The following is a 22777-nucleotide window of genomic DNA, read 5'->3' on the forward strand; positions in this document are numbered from 1 at the left end:
CAACCCTCAGGTGATTCTATCTTGATTTTAATCTAGTACATGCTAAGTATGTACAGTGAGAGCCATAAAACTTGGGTCACCTAGATCCTAAAATACTTGCTTGCCTGGCAAGCGTTATGCGTGTTGCCTACCTCTACGGCGTTGGTAGAAGTTGCCATTGAATTGTTTTTTTTTTTTATTAAAATCCACTTATCGCCGTAGAATTTTGAATTTGTATTTAAAATTTTTGGGTACGTGAGCACTAAAGCTATTTTGCACCAGTCACACTATACAGGGTCCAGCCCCTTATCATAACTAAAACAGCACAACTAAAATCTTAAAATTTTCTGACTTTGGTTGAAAGCTGAGGCTGCAAAGGTGCTCTCAGCACACATGAGGACAAAACACAAGACAGCACACAAAATTATACTGGCCTTAAAGCCAGTCGCCAGAGCCTCGTTTGTCTGCAAAATGCAGCCCAGGGTATACTACGTAGAAGATCACCCCTTACACCCCTTATCGCCGTAGAGTTAGGCAGGGTTATTAAAGGTCCAGGAATTTTAAATCAATTCCATTCCGGTCCAGAAGAGAAAATCAGCAAGCGCAAACTGGTTCTGGACCGTAAAGAACCTTTTTATTTGTAAGGTATTTCGATTCGGTCCAGGAACTTTTTTCCGGATGAATTTAAATACGATCCAGGAACCTTTTTTCCGAACGAATTTAAATTCGGTCCAAGAACCTTTTTTCCTGATCAATTTAAATACAGTCCAGGAACATTTTTTTTTTCGAATCAGTTTAAATAGGGTGCAAGTTCCGCATTGAAATGAAACAATAAGCAACTTGGATCAAATACGGACTTGACAATAAACAATTATCCACTTGTGAGCATAAAAGACTAATCCAAGTGCTGGCTATCTCGAGAATCTAAGGAACAAGGCCGTGCTTAACGGTAGAAGTGGCCGAAATGCAAGCGCTGCAGTCACGTTACCCCTCTCCACGTAGCCCCATTCTCTCGCGCGCGTTCCTTCCCTTGGTTGTAGCAGCAATGCCCGTCCCTGTTCTGAAAGCTGCAGACTCACGTTTCCTCATCGACGGCTCCTATTGGCTGTGGTTCCTGGATCGGATGCCGGAGCAACACGTGACGGGTTTGTTTGAACTTAATGTGAAGTCACACTAATATAGTCCATTGTATTATGTAACGGTTTCCTTCGCTACGGTTTCTACAACAGCAGTGTGACATTCTAATGTAAAACGTACTCGCCGACATTTTTAGAAAGCAACTTTTAATCGGTCAACCCTGGTCGAGGAATTTTAAATAAATTCAATCCCGGACTGGGAGAGAAAATCAGCAAACGTAAATGAGTTCTGGACAGTGTAGAATGTTTTCATATTTAAAGCATTTCAATTCGGTCCAGGAACATTTTATCAGGTTCAATTTAAATACGATCCAGGAACCTTTTATCCAGATCAATTCGGTCCAGGAACATTTTTGTCAGAATGAATTTAAATTCGGTCCAGGAACTTTTTCCAGAAGAATTTAAATTTGCTCCGGGAACCTTTTTTCCCGCATCAATTTAAATACGGTCAGGAAAACGTTTTTCTCAGGAACAATGAAAATACGGCCGAGGAACGTTTTTCCAATGAAACAATACGCAACTTGGACCGAATTTAAATTGTGCGAGAAAAAAGTTTCCGGTCCTGCAGCGGAACCCAATAGAACCCATTGGAATTTATGTGTTTCTGGGCCTTTAACAACCCTGGGGTTAGGCAACACGCATAACGCCTTGCAGATAAAGGTAAAGTGCTCCACTGTGCTTAGCACCACGCCATGAAGGTGTCCCACTCTTATTGCTGGTGACTGCAAATAAATATGTCGAATGAATAAATAAAATGTGTAAAATATGTAATAATATTTGTCGTAGTGTTCGATCGTTTCTTTCAATTCTGTGCTATTTCTTAGATTTGAATGGACTCCTCTTAAATACATTACCTGCAGAGGATTGTATAAATTTTCATTTAAGAGAAACCACACCTAAATGTCTATACACTATTTAGTGATTTTCAAAACAGAAAAGCCGGCCCCCGTGGCGGAGTGGTTAGCACATCGCGCTACGACACCAGGGGTCCTAGGTTCGAATCCCGGCCTGGGCATGGATGTTTGTGTGTGTCCATTCATCAATTTAATCATATCATCAGTCATCCTCATCATCGAAAATTAGCCAAAAGTGTTACAAAAAGCGAAGTAAAATAAAGCAAATAAAGACAGAAAAAAATATAAAATTACCTGTTCAAACCTCAAATGATAAAAAAAAGTTTTGTAATAAAAAATTGCTGCCAGTTGTCCCTTGTTCGAATCCCGGACTGGGCATGGGTGTTCTTTGGGAGTGTCCCTTCATCAATTTCATCATATCATCACTCATACTCACCTTCGCGATTAGCCAAAGGTGCCAGAAAAGCGAATTAGAAACCAAATCAATTAAGAATTGCTCTGCGCTCATCATGCTTGGGAATTCACGAATGAACACTCATGCCCTGTAACCTTCGGTATCGAGATTGTGGGTCGACCGTTCAACGCGCTCGGTACAGGGGCGGGTTTAATGAAAAAAGCAATGACAGATGGGCTTTTTCCCGAGGCATGGGAGGATGAACATTTTTCTAGTTGCCATTGAAGATTATGTCAAGGGCGACAACTAGGGAGCGGAAGTTGATGAAATGTCATCTTTTTTCTGACATCTCGGGCACGATGCCCATTAAATATACACAATATTACACTTCATCTAGAACCCCCAAAAAAAAGGTAATTTTAAAGTGCATTTGTTTTTTCATTTTTTGCCAATTTTCAGGTTTTAGGTCATTTTCCTCGATTTTCGGCATTTTTACGTCATTTTTCGCAATATTCGGTTTATTGTTTCGTCATATTTTGTCACTTCTTTCATTTTGATAATATTCTTGAGTCTTTTCACCAAGGTGAACATAGGCCTATATGTATCTTGCAGTCTCGCAATTTACGAGCAAAACAAATGCTGAACTGGTGACAGTCTTTGTTGTGTGTCGGGGGAAACCACCAGGTGCCCGTCTGGGGCAAACTCAGATTTAAGATCAGATAATGAGAAGCTGGAATTACCTGGCCAGACGGTGAAACCGGCGGGGAAATTTTTCTGGACAAAGATGTGAGAAATTAATGCATTTTACGCCAATGTATAGGACTTTCTTAAATTGTTTTAAAATTATTTGGTTGTTTCCATTAGAAATCCTCGTTGCATATTTTGATTGAATGTGCATGTGGTATCATTTGGTGCCTTTTTTTTTTTTAAAGCAAGATTGCATTTGGTTTAATTTCCTTTACATTTTAATTTTTAACCTGAAACTAACACAATTTAATGGTCATTTTTTCCCATTTTTTAGGTCATTCTATAGGTCATATACCTATTTTTTTTTTATGTCATCAACTTCCTCTCCCTAGCGATAAATCTTTATTCTTACGTTTGTTGAATATTTTTTGTTAAGTTCTTGTCGTGTAAAGTAAACGACGCAATGTCCTCTTCTCCTGGAATTTTGATTGATAGATTGAATTGATTTGCTTTACTTCGCGTTTCTGCCATTTTTGGTTAATTGCGAAGATGGTGATGAATGGTAATGCGATGAAATAGATGAAGCGACAATCACAAACACATATTGATATCACATATGGATTATACTGGCCATGGATCCAGACGCCAGAGCCTCGTTGACCTGTAATATTGCAGTTACCGGGGTGTACTGCGTAGAACAGAGGTGGACATTTGGTTGTCTTCGGAAGGGGTCACCCCTTACGCCCCTCTCCCAGAATCTGCTTCTGAGGGAATCATAAAATGAGAAGGCAAAGACAGTTTAAGACACTACTTTGTCCTCATACCGAATTAGGCACCATCAATCTAAATAGGCAATTATAGGCACTTTAGAATTTACATATAATTGTTGTATTACACCGAAATCCACTTCTGTACTGAAAGCTAGGTATGTGATCGCAGGAACAAAATATGCATATAGGACAATAATCTCTCTCTAAAGTGTAAATCACCCACCCTGAGACCTTCTGTAAACAAACCGTCTCACCGATTCGATGTATCACACCTTCCCGCACGCATAGAACTCGACATGTTGAAAGTGGCACTACTTCCTTGCTGTTCACATGATTATTTTTAGAAAATAACCAATGTTATAAAATATCGTTATGTTCACACTTGCCTTGCCATGCCACCAAGTTATTTTACGAAGTGCACTATATTTGGCGGAACAAAAATCGTTATTAGGATGCTTGTCAAAGTTTCCAACCGCAATAAATTTACGAACTTTCTTTGTCTTGTTTTGATCATCATCATCAATATATTTATTGGACTTACAGCATTGCATATGGCTGTGTATGCCCATTATATATTTTATTTACATAAGATACAATTTACATAAAAATCTACAAACAAATTTCAAATACACTCCTATCTATATCAAACCTAAGAAATATACATTACCAAGTTATATCATTTTGTCTAAAAAAAATGCAAGTAAAGTATATTCAATTCGCATACAAGAAAGAAGCCAAATTTATGGGAAATGATTACTGGTACAAAGAGTTAATCATAAAGGTGAAGCAATAAGTACAAAAGAAAGAGCATTGGGTTTAAAGTGAGACGTCATTTGCGGCAGCGTATCCCATACTACAAATTGAACGTTGTTTTACCTTACGTGTTTTAACTTACTTAATGAATCCTGTAACAACGCTGGATTTTCGTGTGGATTATTTTACTTCTATGAGTTTGCTATGATTTCTGCATGCACGTGGTTTTGTTTACAGAAGTCTCAGGGTTGGTGATTTGAACTTTAATATAAGTTAGCAGACACTGTTCATACTGTAACGTTTGTATATACACGTGAGATGATACCAGCTGTTTCCCTTTTTGTCTCCTTTAGATCTCTACGCTGGTGACCCACAAGGAGCGGCCGCTGTCCTCCGAGAGGAGCCTCCGGGCCGTGGCGAGGGTCGGCCAGGCTGTGAACCTCGCAGTCGAAAGATTCGTCACCGTCGGAGAAACCATCGCAGATGACAACCCGGAGATCAAGGTGGATATGTACGAGGCCTGCAAGGAGGCCAGAGCTGCAGGTAACGTTCCACTTTCTTTCACTCTTGCGTGAAGCGAGTGTTCTTTTAGGAGGTCTTCCTCGGATTGCATCCAGGGGCGCAAAATATTGGATGCGCTCAAATCAGGGTTGTTCAAGGCCCAGAAACCCATAAATTCTAATGGGTTCCGCTGCAGGACCGGAATCTTTTTTCTCGCACAATTTAAATTCGGTCCAAGTTGCTTATTGTATCCTTAAAAAAGTTCCTGAACCAAATTTTAATTGATCCGCAAAAAAAAGGTTCCTCGACGCTATTTAAAATGAGCCGGAAAAAGGGTTCCTGGACCGTATTTAAATTCATCCGAAAAAAAAGGTTCCAGGACCGATTTCTTTACAGATAAAGAGGTTTTTCACGGTCCAGAACCCATTTACTCTTGCTGATTTTCTTTCCTGGACCGGAATTGAACTACAGTACTGTGCAAATTAATGCGGACAAAGATTAATGTCGCACAACAGATGCTTTGTAGCCGTGCACTTCAAAGTGAGACTCATCTGAGAATATTACCTTCCTCCAATCAGCGACTGTCCACATTTCTGGTATTTCTTAGCCCATTTTAGGCGTTTCGTCTTCATTTTAGCTGTCAACAATTGCTTTTTAACCGGTTTCCTGGATTTTCTTCCAACTTCAAGTAAGCGACGTCGAACAGTTGATGCATCAATACTGATCCCAGCAGAAAGCAAATCACGTTGCAGGTCCACACTTGTTTTGTATGGGTGAATTTTACTGTTTCTTAGCAGTAACGTGTCACTTCTAGGTGTTGTTTTGCGTTTTCTACCACACTTTCCTTTTCGCTTTGGAGAAAAACTACCAGTTGCCCTGTAGTTTCTGATAATTTTTGACACCGCTGATTTCCCAACACCAGCCTCTTCAGCGATTTGCCGCACAGTCATGGATGTGTTCTCACTCAGTGTAATAATTCTAGAACGTTTTCTGGGTGTTATATCCATAATGAAAACTCGTAGGAACACGGAGCCCAACAAAAGCGTGTTTACTACAGCCAAGCTCTCACAGAAGTCTGTTGGTTAATAATATTGGCATTGCACAACGACAACAATGAAACACCAACAACAATGCTTCAAACCTTGCAATTGTTGTAAACATTCTCAAGTACGGATCAAAAAGTTAGCTGATACTACTAGTATAAATCTGTTACGTATTTATTCGATTATCTCACATAAAGAGTGTAAAAACAAAAAAAATATGTATATTTTTCTCTTTGTCCGCATTAAATCTGCACAGTACTGTATAAGTTCACCAACAATCTCATTAATCTTCCCTTCCATACATCATGATATTACTACACACCAACGATGTATTCTTACTTATATTTTAACTCTTGTTATTTACCGATCTCAATAAGCAATCCATCACGATAACAAATGTAATAATAATAACACGACAAGTTATCGAGTGGGCTCGGGCCCATATAAGTTGGCGCCAGTGATTGCATCCTGTTGTCTCGTTCTAGAAGATAATGCGAGATTGGCTCGCAAGAGGTTTCTTACGTTATTAAGGTCATATTCCCGTCACCATTATTTATTTACACCAGATTTGAGCAACCCGATTGCACTAGTGTAGGCCATTTTCCAATATGGCGGCTTAAAGTGCATTCCGCCGATTCCTACAGCTCTTGAAATGCTAGTTAGCTACAAATAGCTAATTAGCATGCCAAGTCTCATACTTGTACACATAAAATGCACAATTTTGTTAAAATTGTGAGTTTAGCTCCGGAATAATAATCTGAGATGATAAATTCATAGCATATTTTCCTTTGAACTTTATTCTACTCACTGCCATGTGGCCTTTCGTCTATTCGAGAGTTTCGATCATTTCGGATCTGAATTTTTCTTTTTATCCTTTTTGTTCTTATTTTGATTATTTTCTTCTTTCTTTCTCCTGTTTTCTTTCCGTTGTGAATCGGTGGCCGAGAATGTTGGGTCCTGGATCTTGCTACCGATAGTCGCAGGTTCGAGTCCTGGTGTGGACATTGACGTCAGTGTCTCTTCATCAGTATCATCGAATCATCATTCTTCCTTATCGTCGCGATTAGGCTGCACCCTCCAATGTGTCGTGTATGTAATGTTATTTTAATTGTTCGGTATATTCTCATCGACTGGACCGATTTTATTTTCCTCGGACGAAGGTTCAATCTTCCCATGAGTTTTTCCCGTGTTTTAACCCATGTTTTTAGCTTTTTGAGAAGAGCGGGCCTCTTACATTGTTTCAGAGGAAGATTTTGAACTATACTCCATACCGGGAATGTCTGGAGCAAGGCCGCGCATAAAGAGATGGAAGTCAGTGGGCGGAGCGAAGCAGTACACGCTGCTGTAAAAGCTGGGAGCTGCAGTTTTCCCCCACCACGCAATCCCATTCCATCGCACACTAGAGACTTGGGTTTCATTCGCTTGCTCCAGAGACTCCCGGGAAAGAGAATAGCCATATCTTTTTAATGTGTTGTGTGTGTCCTGTGCAAGTCCCTTTAGAACCAATCACGTCTAACCTTTCTCAAAGGGCTCCTTGCACCCCTTTTCAACATTGACGTAAGGGTCTCAGATTTTTCTTTGTAATTTATAAAGGATGCAAATTGGCCACATTTGCCTACGCATCCAAAAACAATAATTAATTTGTTCATTCATTCTCATTTCTTTTCCTTCTAATTATGCACCAGATGTAAATTTGCTTTTGAAATGGAACTAGAACAGTTGCGATGAAGCCACAATCACGGACAATTGCTACGATCAGGACCTGATCTAACCTAACCAAAGGCACCACAGAACTAATAATGCTGTAGAAGGTTGGAACATCAAAATAAATAGGTTGCTTGGAAGACCGCATCCAAACATTCATCATGTTCTGGCCTGCTTCAGGAGCCAAGCAGAAGACACCAACATCCATTACATGCGGACGGAACTTAATCTAAAAGGTCAGAAAAGGAAAAAGCGTGACATTAAAATCGACGAGAGAGTTGTAAAGTATATATGCACATATGAGGAAACGGACGGGTGACTTCAAAAGGTGTCTGTTGGCTCTTGCCCATGTTCAAAATCTTGATTGAACCAAATTCCAGCCAAGTTTGACGAAGCACTACCTTGCTGACGAGAAATAAAAGAAGAGAGAAAAAATAATAACAAAAATACAAGTATCAGGCAATAGTTATGACTGACCATGTGTGGAATAACCATTTTAAACACGCCAAAGAGGTTGCAATGCAGTCTCAAGCCTGAAGAAAATGTGAGAGGAATCGGTGTTCTATCCGAAAATATCAATTCTCTTGTACGAGGTATTGTACGGGGTGTTAAGTCACCCTTCAATTTGATAGAAGATGTAGAACGTCATCTCAATTGTCCACCCGCCCTTTCAGTTCTGACTGTGTTCATCGCAATTGTCCGGCTACCTTTGAAATAGCTCAGTTACAAAGTGGCGACCGTCCTTATGAAGAAAAGATGGTAAGAATTCTCGCCTCCCTCTTCCTCTGTAGGCGATTCAACAGGTCGCCCTCCGCGGTGATGTATATGATCTCTCTCCCGCGTCAACAGCCCCCCCCCCCCCGGTGACTCCTGCTCCTCCCTTGGGCGCTCAAGATATCTTCCGGGTGGAAATTTTTCAGGCACGGCCAGCGAGGTCTCACGTCAGCGGATTGCAGATCCGCTTTTTCATTTTCAGGAAACCGGCTTCTTTTTTCTTGCTTTTGGTTTCCTTTCATGAATCGCAGCTGAATTTTATTTTATTCTAAGTTTCTCATCTGTGAGGACAATTCGCAATTCAATCTGTGAAAACATTTCTGGTCTGGGGTCTACAGTTGAGACTGCTTTATACGTAACTCAGTTCTGCGTAATTCTCTTTTAAGAGTAAACTAGCTGATTGCCCGGCGTTGCCCGGGTATTTATTTATCCCAATCCTGTACTAGACAGGAAAATAATGAATTCTACCTATAGTGTAAAATGTAACTAATATTAAATGTGATTGTGAATGTCACCAATTAGCTTAGCGACTCCGAAAACTATGGATTCGACACTAATCTAGGTCATTTGTAGCATATTATTTTTCACCCCCTCTCACCGCCCCCCCCCATGCCGATAGGTGATGAACTTGGAGTTGAACCGCATTTGGAGTGTCACGAAAACTGTGGATTCCATTCGCAACACACCCTGAATGTTAGACAACCCGAGAAACACCAGAGTTGTGCGGATTGCATACAGTCACGGATACCTGTTTGTGCTGAACTTAATATCGGTGGTTCTCGATTATTTTTACGTCACCCCTTTCCACGCCACCGCTAAGGGTACCAGGGGTGTCTCCAGGCGTTCGAGAGTTATTGCTGAAGAAACACACACACACACACACACATACACACATACATCCATTTTTATATATAGAGAGAAGATATTATTGTATTTTCCAACAGGACATAATTTAAAACGTGTTAATTTAACCTTATTTGTACGTAATGCATTTATACGTAATTCGGTGTTATACGCACTAATTAACGAGAAAAGTTAATTTTACGTAACCCGGCTACAACAATGTCACAGAAGGTGGCAGTTTTCAGTTGCTACTTGTCGGCCATGGAGAACAAAAGGAGGAAAAGTTACACCCTTGACCAGAAAGTAAAATTTATATGGGAATTAGACGCTAATCCACATAAAACTAAAACTGAAATAGCTTCATATTTAGGCATCGCTTACACCACACTTTGCACAGTCATTAGTTAAATAAATGCTATTTTAGATGATTTTCTTAAAAATTCGGCAGCAAAACTATAACTATAGTGTCTACTGTAGTATTTCAGTATCAAAGTGTTCACTAATAAAGTGGCAAATGTAGTGTATTAAAGGATAAAACTTTTAGATTTGTTAATTTACCACTTTATGACAGAAATAACCTGTTATTACGTAATTTTGTTTCTTAAAATAGTAGATACAATTACAGTATTTTAATAATGATAAGAAAGGATATCTAAATCTGATTTGTAAGTAATTCTCTGTTATATATATTATTTTCTCTTCACCTTGGCATACGTATAACTCAGGTTCAACTCTATTCAAAACTAAGTTTACGTTATTTCAGATACGATTACAAAGGGAGTGAAACAAATGAATATTGAATTTCTTACACCAGACGTCTGCCTCGAGTGGATTTGACTCCGTTCTCAGATCTTTGCAGCTCCTCCCCGATGGCGTAGGAGTAACGTTGTGAACTTGTACAAAACAATACATTATCCATGAAATAATTACATTACATTTATGATTGTATGTATAAATTCGTGGCCGATACTCGGAGGAGGCACATGATGCTTTGTATTCCACTTTAAACTGTAGGATCAGTCCCGATTAGCCTATCGCTGCATGAAGTAGACCTAAACTGAAACAAACCGCAAGAGGGCTGTTAGTAAAACGTGATTGAACGGGGGGATGTGGCTAGTAGTTTTAAGTTCGTTTAAGTCCAATTTGTGCCAAGATAGGCTAATCGGGACTGAATCTACAGTTTAAGGTGGAATCCGAACCACTATGTGCCGCCACCGTAAATTGAACCCAGAACCCTTTGATTACAAGGAGACGGCATTACGGATAAGTAATCGGTGAGGCCCTATCTGGCTAGGAATATACAGGGTGTGCTATTTAAGTTGATAATGCGAAATATCTCACAAACGAAGCGTTTTAGAAAGATATGTTTAGAATAAAAGTTAATTGACACAAATGGGGAGAGCGAATGTCATTATGAATGCTTTAGTAGGCGTGCGTTTTTAACGTATTTTGAAGGTCAATAATAGAGAACTATTATAGAAACCATTTCTCTATTGAAGGCGTAGTTTAACAGATATTCGACAAGTAAAAGGGGATAACATGAGCGTTGATGGAAGTAGTTCCAAATTTACTCCCTGGTTCGGATCCCTCTTTAAACTGTAGGTTCAGTCCCGATTAGCCTATCCGTCCTTAAAGTGGACATAAAAACCAAACTCAAAGAAACAAACCAAATTTACTTTGCATACCTGGCTGATGTTTACGTAATTATTAGTGCTGCGTGGTAGCATACACGAGTATTCAGGATAAATTCCCGTAGCATCGAAACCGGGAACGTCAAACACAGAAACTTAGTTGGGAAAGTTGTTTGCCTTCCTGACCTATATACACTGCGAGAGTGTGTGCGGCCACGCGTTGTACGAGACAACTCGAGACGAGGACAAAACTGATGTCTATAAATCTAAACGAGCATTTGCAATCCGAGAGCGAGACCCTCCCAAGTCTCGTCTCGATCCCATCTCTTAGTCACCGCACGGCAAGATGTGCAAAAACCTCCCCGAGCAGCCAACTTCTGTTCCGTGCCCTGCTCGGCTCACGCGATAAATCGATCGTCCTTGCTCCGGTGTTACATGTCAAGCCATAATTTGGTTCCCATACGGAAAACTCGGTGTAACTGACAATATTTGTTTGGTTCTGTAAGCGAAGTCACGGCAACGATCTGTTGATAGAGGGAGGGAGGGTTTGCGTCAATAATTGAATCGGGGCTTGCGAGGCCAATGTTCATATTTTAGAGCTTATTCCATAGTCCACGACTTCAGTATGTTGACGTTCGAAAGGTACACGGTCGTGTCTGCCAATCGAGTGTTCCAGGTAAAATAATGATTCAGCAACACAGCTGTAGGTCTGTACGTGACCGACTGTTATCCCTGGTGATTTATTGGATTTTTTCACATATTTATTTGCTCAATTTTCATAAATGTGCAAAATAGTTTATTGTGATATACCGTATTTGCCGGCGTATAAGTACACTCCTTTTCCGTTTAAAAATAGGTCTGCGACTTACATACCGATACTCAGTTTTTGATTAAATTCATTTATGGAAATTTTCTCTGTTCCGAGTTAGACGATTTCCTTGCATTGTGACGAAGAAGATTAAACTATATTCTTTCCTAGTTAGATTAGGCAAGTTATTTGTTTAAAGTTGACCTACATATTACTTTGTATTTTAAATACTGTAAATTAATTATAAATTCAGTGATAAGGATTTTTCTTAATAATGTGTACGAGAAAGGGGTTGCGGTGCGTCTTATTCACCGTCAAATGCGGTATATGCAAAATAGATATGCACATATGAACTAAACTTTCCACAAATATGCTATACAGCAAACCTCCGTGGCGGAGTGGTTAGCACGGAACGTTACGATACCAAGGGTTCCGGGTTCGAATCCCGATTTGGGCGTTCTTTGTGACCTTACCTTCAATTTCATCATTTCGCTACTCATGCTCATCGTCACGATTAGCCAATGTGGCAGAAAAGCGATAAAAATAGCCTGATACAATCAATCAAACATGCCAGACACACTACACACGCGCGCATGTAAAGCTACTTCCAAGATTTCCAAATATATGGTAAGCTGTGGTGTAAAGGGGTGACCTTTTCTTGAGACACCCAAATGTCAACTTCACTTCCATCTAGTACACCCTGGACTGCATTTTGCAGACTAACGAGTCTCTGGCGTCTGGATCCGAGATCAGTATAACCCTCTTTGGAACTTTGTTGTATGTCGCTATGTGTTTGTGATTGTCCCTTCATCTCTTCCATCTTAATCACCATTCATCCTGAATTTCGTAATTAGCCCAAATTTGCAGAAAATCGAAGTGAAACAAACAACTCAAAAGCAAAGGGCATGGCGAGCATTTTTACGATAATTGCTTGGTTCTTAAGAAAGTTAAGTTGCATTGTTGCGTGTTTGTAGGTAGTGTTGTGTAATATATTAAAAAAAAAAGTGCTATACATGTCGTCACGTTTCTTTTCTCACCCACTGAGCGTACAATAACCGAGCGAATTTCGTAACATGGTGGAATGCAGCCAAGTAGCCAAAGTTTGCGAAACTTGCTGGAAACTGCCACTCAAGAAGTTGGAATATTCAACAACTTCTTTTGGCAAATTTTCAAATGTAAATGACAGCTTACTGTTAGCCAATAGACCTTTGTACCTCGAAAAGGCTTTTTTCAACTTCGACTGACAAGGGAGAAGCGTCAGAGACACAAGACAAAATTCTAGACTGCTATTGTCGCCAAGCTACATTTTATGTTACTTAAGTGTCTTTTCCCCCCCTGTCTCTCCGCCTATAAAATCGCGGTTCTCCCACCCATCAAGGCTGCACATAATCCCTATTGGTCGCAAACCACAGATTAACCTGACACTAGTCACAAAACCTGGAATTATAGTCTATTTTTCTCTCCCGAAATTGGTGTTCTTGATTGTTATTACTTCTATCGTATCTAATTCAGTCAGTCAATATTGGTCAATCAAACATACCAAACACAATTCACACAGACGCTCACGGGATGAAAAAACTTTAAGTTCTAGATGGTCCGTATGTGCTAAACTCTCAATAGAAAGTATTGAAGAATATGGAAGTTGTTTTCGATCTCTGATAACTATTTCCAGTTGAATTTCATCTTTCTAATGCCATGTCTCCACCAGTCATGCTCAATTTAGTGTCCCTTCAATTCCTCGGCACTTGTTACTTGTTCTTACAGACTTTCCATCATCCAGACGTGGACGCACTTTTCCCAACGGTCATTTCAGCAGTCCAAAGGCACAAAAATCAATTGGAGACGCATCAAGTGACTACACTGAAATGTTATTTAAAGTTATAGATTGTATTTCTGTTTCCCTTTTATATTTATAAATTAACAACTAATAGAGGCTTATAAATGTCCTACCACACCCAATTAATAACTTTGTGAATCTTAAGTCCATAACCTAATAACTCTTTTATCGCATCTCGTTTATACCTTTCTTTTACTAATAACCTATTCTCTCTAACTTTAAGATCTAAAGATTAATATGTAGACGTAACACTTCCAAGCTTTAGCCTCGGTTTAATGTACATTTTTACCCTACTAACACTTTTCTATGTAAACCAATGGTTATTCTGGACACCGAATAATCATTGGTCTTTGTTCTGCTATGACATTAAATCATACCATCATATATAAAAATGGAAATTAGAAATAAAGGATAAAGAACAAAGATAAACGGAGGAATCCGATAAACAATAGCGCATACCTCCGAATGTATGCGGGTTGATGAGGGCATTTTTTCGGCGGTTCCTCCATTTAATATCAACTGAACCTAACTTTTTTTATTTAATAAATTCCTGTTTCCTGCTCCAGTTCAGTTTTTCAATGGTCCGTAACGTTGAAATTAGGCGTCAAGCAGAAAGACTTTAAGAAAAACCTTAATGTCCTCTATACCCTGAAAGTGTTCACCCTTGACACCCATTGATTGTACTTTATAATTTAGAGACGAGCAGGAGATATGCCCTTGGTGACCGAGACCAGCACCAGACCGAGACACTGAAATCTCGTCTCGAGGGCTTTCCAGAAGGCGTTGTGGTAATTAACGTCACCTTGTAATCAGAAGGTCCCGGTTCGATATCCGTCGGAGGCATATTGCACAGTGGTTCGAATCTCACTTTGAACTGTAGGCTCGGTCCCGATTAGCCTCTTGCCGGCCCCGTGGCGGAGTGGTTAGCACATCACCCTACGACGCCAGGTGTCCCGGGTTCGAATCCCGGCCTGGACATGTATGTTTGCGAATGTCCATTCATCAATATCATCATATCATCACTCATCTGAATCTTCGCAAATTAGCCAAAAGTGGCCCAAAAAGAGAAGTAAAATAAAGCAAATCAACCGATTAGCTTCTTCGCGCATGAAGTCGGTTCAAATTCAAATTCGAAACCAACCCTAATTTCTTCCATTCTCGTACCCACCCAAATAAATGCCATGACTTGGCGCTTGGAGTTGAAACATACACAGTGGGCTGTTCATGCTCTACAATATTCCCGAATCTTATTTGCGGGAACGACCCCTCTAAAAGTCCTCATTATATAAGCCCTCGCGCGATTATGCGTCCTAGCTCCCCCAAACCCTTTTCGGCATATCCACTAATGTGCACCAGAGTGCGAACCGTCTCGAGTTTCATCACTTAAGTTGGCGTGTAGTTTCTTCTTTAGAGCGAGCCCTTAAATGCATTATGGTGGGCGGCCCCGGACGTAAACTCCTCAAACGGGCCGCTTCGAGGCGTCGGAATCGTCGCCACGACGCCTTCGCCGTTCTTATCGCGGTCTTCCGCGTCGCGGAGAAAGATGAAGCCCATTTCCCAATCGTGGAGATTGTGCCGAGCAGTAACGACCTGCCGCTGCGAGTTCTTCCGAAGGTCGGAAGGAAATAATCGCTCCAAATGAAATCAAACACGGACGTAACGATTCCTCTTCTGGGCTAGATTCTCAATCACTTGCACCACCCTTTCACGTATGAGAGTGAAAGCTGACTTCGCAAAAGCTTTCCTCGGTGGACACTTTTCTCGTAGTTTTGTTCGTCAACTTGAACCATTCCCAGTGTTACGATTGAGCCATGTGTTTTAATGATGCATAATTACGTTGTGAAGAAGAAAAAATATGTTGTGTAGCCCGTTGTTCTGTAGAATTAATTTGGCTTCCATATGCGTCTTGTTGTACAGCCAACGCCAAACGTGCCAGTAGCCAAACTGACCATCACCACGCTCATTCATTCTGTTTTCCCCAATCTGATGTTCAAGAATTGTAACAAAAAGCACGAATAAGCAAAGTACACTGGAATGCACAAGTATTGCTCAGCAAATTGTCCATGGCATATTTTCATTAATTTTTATCTTGGAACCTACGTGTTTTCTTGAAGCTCTCACTATGTAAAAGAAAGATAATAAACATTGAGATGGACAATTTGCTTGGTAATGCTGTAAAGATCGGATTTTGATATTTACTGGTTTATTGATATTGTATTAATTAATAACTGGCCAGGTGCAAGGTGAAGGGTTTAGTGTTGCCCACGAGACGAGACTTTGGCCTGTCTCGTCTCGTGGAAGTCTCGTGGAAATGCTGTCTCGTCTCGAAAATATTCGTTTGTCTCATGACACATGGTCAATCTCGTCTCGTCTCGAATTTTTAAAAGCCTGTCCCGTCTCGTCCCGTGGACAACACTAGAAGGGTTAATTGTTTCATATGTGTATTTTTATATGTTATTGCATGTACGCGTATGTACTTACGGAATTGTGCATTTCAGCATATTAGTTTCCCTTATACTTAGTTTCCCAGTTGGGGAGCTGTCTTTCAAAAAAGACCGTTGCCGTGGAAAATTCCAGTTCTACGGGGTGAACTTCCACGGACTTCCACCCCGACTATAAAAGAGGCTGATTGGGCGTAACAGGGAAAACAGACTTTTACCACTTTTACAACGACGAGGAAGTCCGACTACAACCGCTAACCAGGGGATAGCCCTCGTCTCTCCTTCCTTCGAGAGTTTAGTCCACTTATGGTGGCTAGACTGGCTGATGGAAAATAAATCTAGCATTTGTTAAAGCCAACCCCTGTTTGAAATCCCCAAGTTTCCCATTAGCAAAGATTTGCTTACATATTTCCGAGTCGCATTATAGTGCCTAGCGGGCTGGAATAAGAATGTTGCGTAAGGAAAGTCAAATAAAACGCTCCCTATACTAGTATTGCTAGAAGGTTGCGTTACTGGCCGGAATATCATTTAAGTCGAGGGTAGGTCGCAGAGATAGGCTAACTCTGTGTTAATGGAAGTAGCAATGGTAAGGCCATAGGTACGTTTTGTTGATTTAATGAAATTTTGTGAATATGATCAATGCACCTATGGAAACGCTTTGTAAATTTGTAAACAGAAACATCGTTTAATAAACCCATGTAGTCCTCCAAGATAATGTTCGGATTTGCTGAATTAACTCCCTGAACTAAACTGCCGTTTATTCACTTTCTGTACTTGTAGGGACCTAGGGACAAATATAAATGTTATGTATGACCGCCCCTTTCCAAATTCCGGCGTTACTGATAATTTGCTCTCGAGACACCCGGGGAGAGGTGTGAAAGGAGAGAGATTGAATGATTGTTGTTGTTGATTTGTTGTTTTAGGTCCACTTTATGCACAGTAAGGTAAATCGGGACTGGACCTACAGTTTAAAGTAGGACCCGAACCACTTTCGAACCCTGGACTCCTTGATTACAAGGCAACAACGCTACCACTGCGCCATCGGGGAGGCCAGAAATTGGATGAATGAAGGGAAGTAATCCAGGGCCGAATTAAAGTAAAGCAACGGGGGTCACAATACAATGCTTATGCACCATTCCCTAAAATCACACAGAATGAGGAAGAAAACAGAATGAATATATCTATGGATTATTTGCTTGTTTTTATTTTTGTGGTTTATTGTAGGAATGATGATTCTATGGGCCTCACCTATGGCGCAGTGGGTAGCGTCGTCAGCTTTTAATCAATGGGTCCCGGGTTCGATACCCGGTGGAGGCTTCGGATACCAATTTAAACTGTATGTACAGTCCCGATTAGCCTTTATGTGCATAAAGTGGACTTAAAACATCAGCTTAATCAATCAATCACCCGGTGGAGGCACAAGTGGTTCGGATCCCACTTCAAACTGTAGGTCCAGTCCCGATTAGCCTTTCTGTGCATAAAGTGGACTTAAAACAACAAATCAATCAATCAATCAATATTGATGTGATACTAAATCTCGGCTTGTGTTGTAATGCACGTTTATTTCTTCTATCCCCTATCTTTGCTTCCCGGTTGTCATTCATACCCAGCATGTCTCGCCCTTCTCCGCCAAAAGACAAGGCATATGTTTTTAAGTGAATGCTGTGACAACAATATTGTTAATAACAGTACACCATTAGACGGCATTGATGCTTCTGCTAAAATCATCTAATTTTGCATTTTCTTCATTCGTGCCGCGTTTCTAGATCTCTAAACGTTACGATGAAAATAAATAAGCGATGAAGTTGACTGAGGGACATTCACAAGTGAACACACATTCCAAGTCACGACACGATGTCCTGAGCACGCTTGTTCACAAGACGCCCCAAATTGTCTCAAGCCGTGTATAACGTCCATCGGGTATCGAGCCCGGGACACCTGTATTACAAGACGACGACGTTACCACTACACCATCAGGGGTCCTTATAGATGTTAGTATTCGATTTAATTGTTGAGAGAGATGCTTTTCCCCTCTAACCTGAGCGCTACCATATTTAATGGACTCGCGCACGGCCACGTCTTGTACGCTCGCCGGCGTGACCTTCGGTCACTTTTTGTATTCTTCAATGCTCTAAATGCCTTTGATGATATCTGAGTGTATCATTGGAGGAAGGGAAACGACTAAGTGCCTTTGCGTTTTGAAAAGTTTAGAACGTAACGTTATGTGTGTACGGGCTCTAATATTGTACAAGTAATCAAAATATTATTGTCTATTTTCTTAATAATAAATTGGTAATTAATATCTGTTTCAAAATAGTTAACTAGATGACTTACACATACGAATTCAATAGCGACACTAAATTGGAAGAGCAACATTTACTTCTTTTAACATTTTTAAACCTTTCGCCACGTCTCGTACGCTCGCCGACGAGCTTCACTTATTTGGAAAGTTTTAAACGTAACTTTACATGTGTACAGGCTCTAATATGATACAAATATTCAAAATATTATTGCCAATTTTCTTAATAATAACGTGAGTAAGCAATAACCGTTTCAATATAGTTAGATTTCTTGTATAAACTAATTCAATAACAACACTATATTGGAAAAGCAGTATTTACGTCTTTCGTCATTTTCCCATGTTTAAACTTAATTGAAAAATAATTTTTTTCCGACATTCCCATCAAATTCCTACCTCTCCTCTATAATGAATTCTGATGCTCATGTTTTGAAATTCGAGAAGTCTAGCATAATTCTCTTACAGTAGTTTTCCTTTTGAAAATAAACTTTCTTTAAATTCCCTAGCAACGTCTGTTTCCATGGACAACAACAAGCACGGCAAGCTCTGAAGAATTGTTTGTTATTATGCCTCTACACATTTAGTTAAAACAAACACGATGTAGATATTTTCGATTTGAGTATACCAATATATACGTAATTGTATCTGGACTGAATCTTTTTTCTTATGTAGATGTCACCCTTCTTTGAGGCACCTTTTCAAAACCAGTTCATTCATCTGTGTGTGATCTGTGACAAATATAATGTAGCTAAACAATGTGTGCTGCAAAAAAAAGCCATGGAAACTGTTGCTAAGGACGTGAAAAAAGGGCATTTTTACCCTTAAAGAAGGGCCAATTGAGCGATTTCTTAATTTTCTCGGCCATTTGGAACGATTTCGTGGGGGGTCGTAATCGGGCAGGTCCATTTTAGGATGGGACATATTTCAAATGCACATTTCTAGGAATGGATCAGGCACATTTATAAGGACTATGTGTAATAGGTAACCAAGATACAGAAGTTGACAGCACTGTTCATTTTTTGGATATAACATCCCGTAGATGGACACCACTTTGAGGAGAACATTCTTGTCCTTTCGAAGTCATACTGTCCATTCTGTGGCTCAGCAAATCGGCCGGAATGGCTTCTATCTCCCTCTAGATGTTTCCCTTGAGTTCAGCAGTTGTTCGGGGTTTCGTGGTGCACACCATTTCCTTTAGGTAACTCAGCAGGAAGTAGTCCTGCTGTACTACATCTGGTGATCTGGACTTCTAATTGATATCTCCGAATCTGGAAATGAGGCAACCAGGGAAATGGTCTCGAAGGGTTCTCATTGACATTAATCCTAAATGACTAGTAACACCATCTTGTTGCATCCACATTTATGTAAGACCGAGCCGCCTCATTTAGAGAACGAAAAACATGATTATGATGACGTAGCGCTCAGCAATAACTGTTGTGGTTGGGATATTGCTCGACTGTATTCGCGAGGCGTTAAATGTTCTCTACACTACGAGACGATTGAGGTCGCCCAGGTGAAGTTTTCTCGTCGCCATTAGCTGTGTCAGGGATGTTTTTCACAGCACACCTTCCAAGATGATGCTTCCCGCTTCCTGAAATATTTTCTGAATCGCCTTTGCCATGTAATGATGAAGCTTCCACTACTGAGGAACGCTTCCACATCATAAGAAATTTCAATTTCACAGCACAATAATTCATTAAAACAACAATAATATAAACTCCCAAAGTCAGGCTTCCAAATCCATACATTTGAAAAATGTTAGAATATTCGTACTGTCTGAAAATACAAAATAAAATGTGTCCCATTAATATAAATCCAGTTAAACACAGTTTGCAGTCTGATTCAATAAAATTTTGCTTTAAGAACATTGTATGTATCTAAAAATACGTCTGTAATAATAGCTTAGTCGGCTCGGTGACCAAGCGCGTTAAGTGGTCGACTTTTAATCTCGCCACCGAAACTTTGGGTTCGAGTCCCGGCCTAAACACAAGTGTTCTCTGTGAGTGTCGCTTCATCAATTTCACCTAGTCATCACTACATCCTCATCGTCGCCATTAGACAAAAGTGACAGAGGCGATGAGAATTGACAAGAATACAATACGATAACTATGGCTCGGAAGTTGAGGAAAAATCCTTTTTTTCCTAGTGTCCGAAGACTAAGCCCAACATAACATCATTGTGGGTCATTGTAGGCCAGAAAAAGTTGGGTTTTATTTGTCCTTTTTTGCCTTTTTCGGCGTTTTTTGGCTTATTGGTCCTATTTTAGCCTCTTTTTAGGTCTTAACGACTTTTTTTTGCAACTTCACCTTGTTTCGACTACGTTTTTACTGCCCATTCTCAATTCGAATCATCATGAGTTCATCACCTCTTAAACATCCTTTCTGTAGTAAAGAAATAAAAATCAATAAATATATTTGAACCATCCCTGAAACGAGAGAAAAACATTTTTGGACTGAAAGAAGATGCATTTCATTCATAAAGTTTTTTCGCACCGTGTGTTCCATACCACCATAATTTTGTATTTTTTATTCATTAAATATGTAACTAAAACTGAAGTTATTAATTCATTTGGGTCACATTTATACATCCTTTTTTTCGTTTTTAATTCCTTTTTTATATTTTTAGGTCTTTTTATAGGTCTTTTTTGGCAATTTATAGGTCTTCAACTTCGAGCCCTAACGATAACTCATTAAAAGATTCTTGAATTCTTACAATGGTAGAGTTTCTATGAACAACAAACGTGAAGAATGACGTTTAGAAAATTTATTTTCTCCAACTGTTCAGAACAGCTTGTCTTAACAATTTCCATACGCAGAATATGACGAATGAAACTTTCAGGAACATGTTGAAATGAGATGTTCTCTAAGTCTAAAGAAACGCTTGAGATTATCTTTGAATATTCATTTATTTAATACATCCAGCCTTTTCTTTGTTCTGAGCGCTACGTTCCGGAACACTTCGCAAAGTTAAGCATCTTCAAATAATATCTGCTTAATTTGTTTTTCGTCTTGTAACAACTTCAAAGAAATTTGCCCCGTTATTGAGTAATGCCCGAGAAGTTTGTCTTTGCTCGAGTAACCAAATAATGAGGAACTTGTGTTAGGTTCCTGTCTGTATTTGATCTTCGCTACCCCTTCCTTTCTTCCCCCCCCCTGCCCCTCTCGGTTTCGTTTTCTGTCAGCCTTCACGGAATCCATCTTTATTACACTCCGCTGAGTCTTCTCCAAACAATCGCCGAAGCTTCGCGGTCCAACGAATGTTTTGGAAGTTCGCTTCGTCCCCTCCCCTTTTTTCTTATCTGCTTGGGCTGTTGAATCGAATTCTTCTGCTGATTGCATGTCGTGAAAATATTTTTTTTCTCTTTGCAAAAGAAAGGGAAAATCGAAAACCTGTCTCTTCTTTTTCTCCTTCGGCCCTTGGATTAGCGTGCCCCAGTGAAGTCATTTTGAAATAATTGCCAGCATATTACACATAGCGAAAAATGTATTGTTTAGAGTTCTGTGTAGACAAGGGCACCAACTTAAAATATATTTTGTGAGGGCAAGGTTGACATATACAATATTTTATGCTTGTAAATATATGTAATACCTGCCCCTCACGTGAATTGGGGGGGGGGCAGAAAGTGCCCCTTGTCTCCCCCCCCCCCAAGTAGGCGCTTATGCTTGTACAACATTCCAGTGAATCTTTGTGTTCTTGGCCTCCCCGATGGCGCAGTGATAGCGTCGTCGCCTTGTAATCAAGGGGTCCCGGGTTCGATACCCGGTGGAGGCACAAGTGGTTCGGATCCCACTTTAAACTGTAGGTCCAGTCCCGATTAGCCTTACTGTGCATAAAGTGGACTTAAAACACCAAATCAATCAATCAATCTTTGTGTTCTTTGTTTTCATTCTTGTCTATATGTATGCTAGAAAGTAGGCCTACAGTGCCACAATGCTATTACATATATATAGACAACAGCAAAAGCATACACTAAGATTCAGTTGAATTCTCTAGAAAATGTAAGGTTTTAGAATTTGTAATAGCATAGATGTTTCTTGAAAAGAGAGGAATTTTCGAAAATGACTTCGTTCGAATCGAGGTCGAGCTACATTTTTTGACAATTTCTGTGGTCTAAGATTTTGTGTTCGCCAAATTTTGATGTAATTGAAACAATATGTGTTCAATATCCTCGTCTAGACAGAGAGTATTATATATATACTAGCTGATTACCCGGATATGTATTTATCCCAATCTTGTATTAGACAAGAAAATAATGAATTCCAACTATAGTGTAAAATGTAACTAATTTTAAATGTGATCGTGAATGTCACCAATTAGCTTAAC

General features: G+C 39.9%; 1 protein-coding gene across 3 annotated transcripts in view; it reads left to right on the forward strand.

Annotated features, from left to right (window-relative positions):
* The window catches only part of alpha-Catr (alpha-catenin related), a 717773-nt gene that overhangs the window by 480236 nt on the left and 214760 nt on the right, over nucleotides 1-22777 (forward strand). For all 3 annotated transcript variants that reach the window (XM_083139397.1, XM_083139399.1, XM_083139398.1), the window contains exon 2: nucleotides 4927-5116. In XM_083139397.1, the coding sequence (XP_082995523.1) occupies nucleotides 4927-5116 (190 nt within the window). The remainder of the gene's footprint in view (nucleotides 1-4926; nucleotides 5117-22777) is intronic.

Source organism: Lepisma saccharinum, chromosome 17 (assembly GCF_977018435.1).
Source record: "Lepisma saccharinum chromosome 17, izLepSacc3.1, whole genome shotgun sequence".
NCBI classification, from domain to species: domain Eukaryota; kingdom Metazoa; phylum Arthropoda; class Insecta; order Zygentoma; family Lepismatidae; genus Lepisma; species Lepisma saccharinum.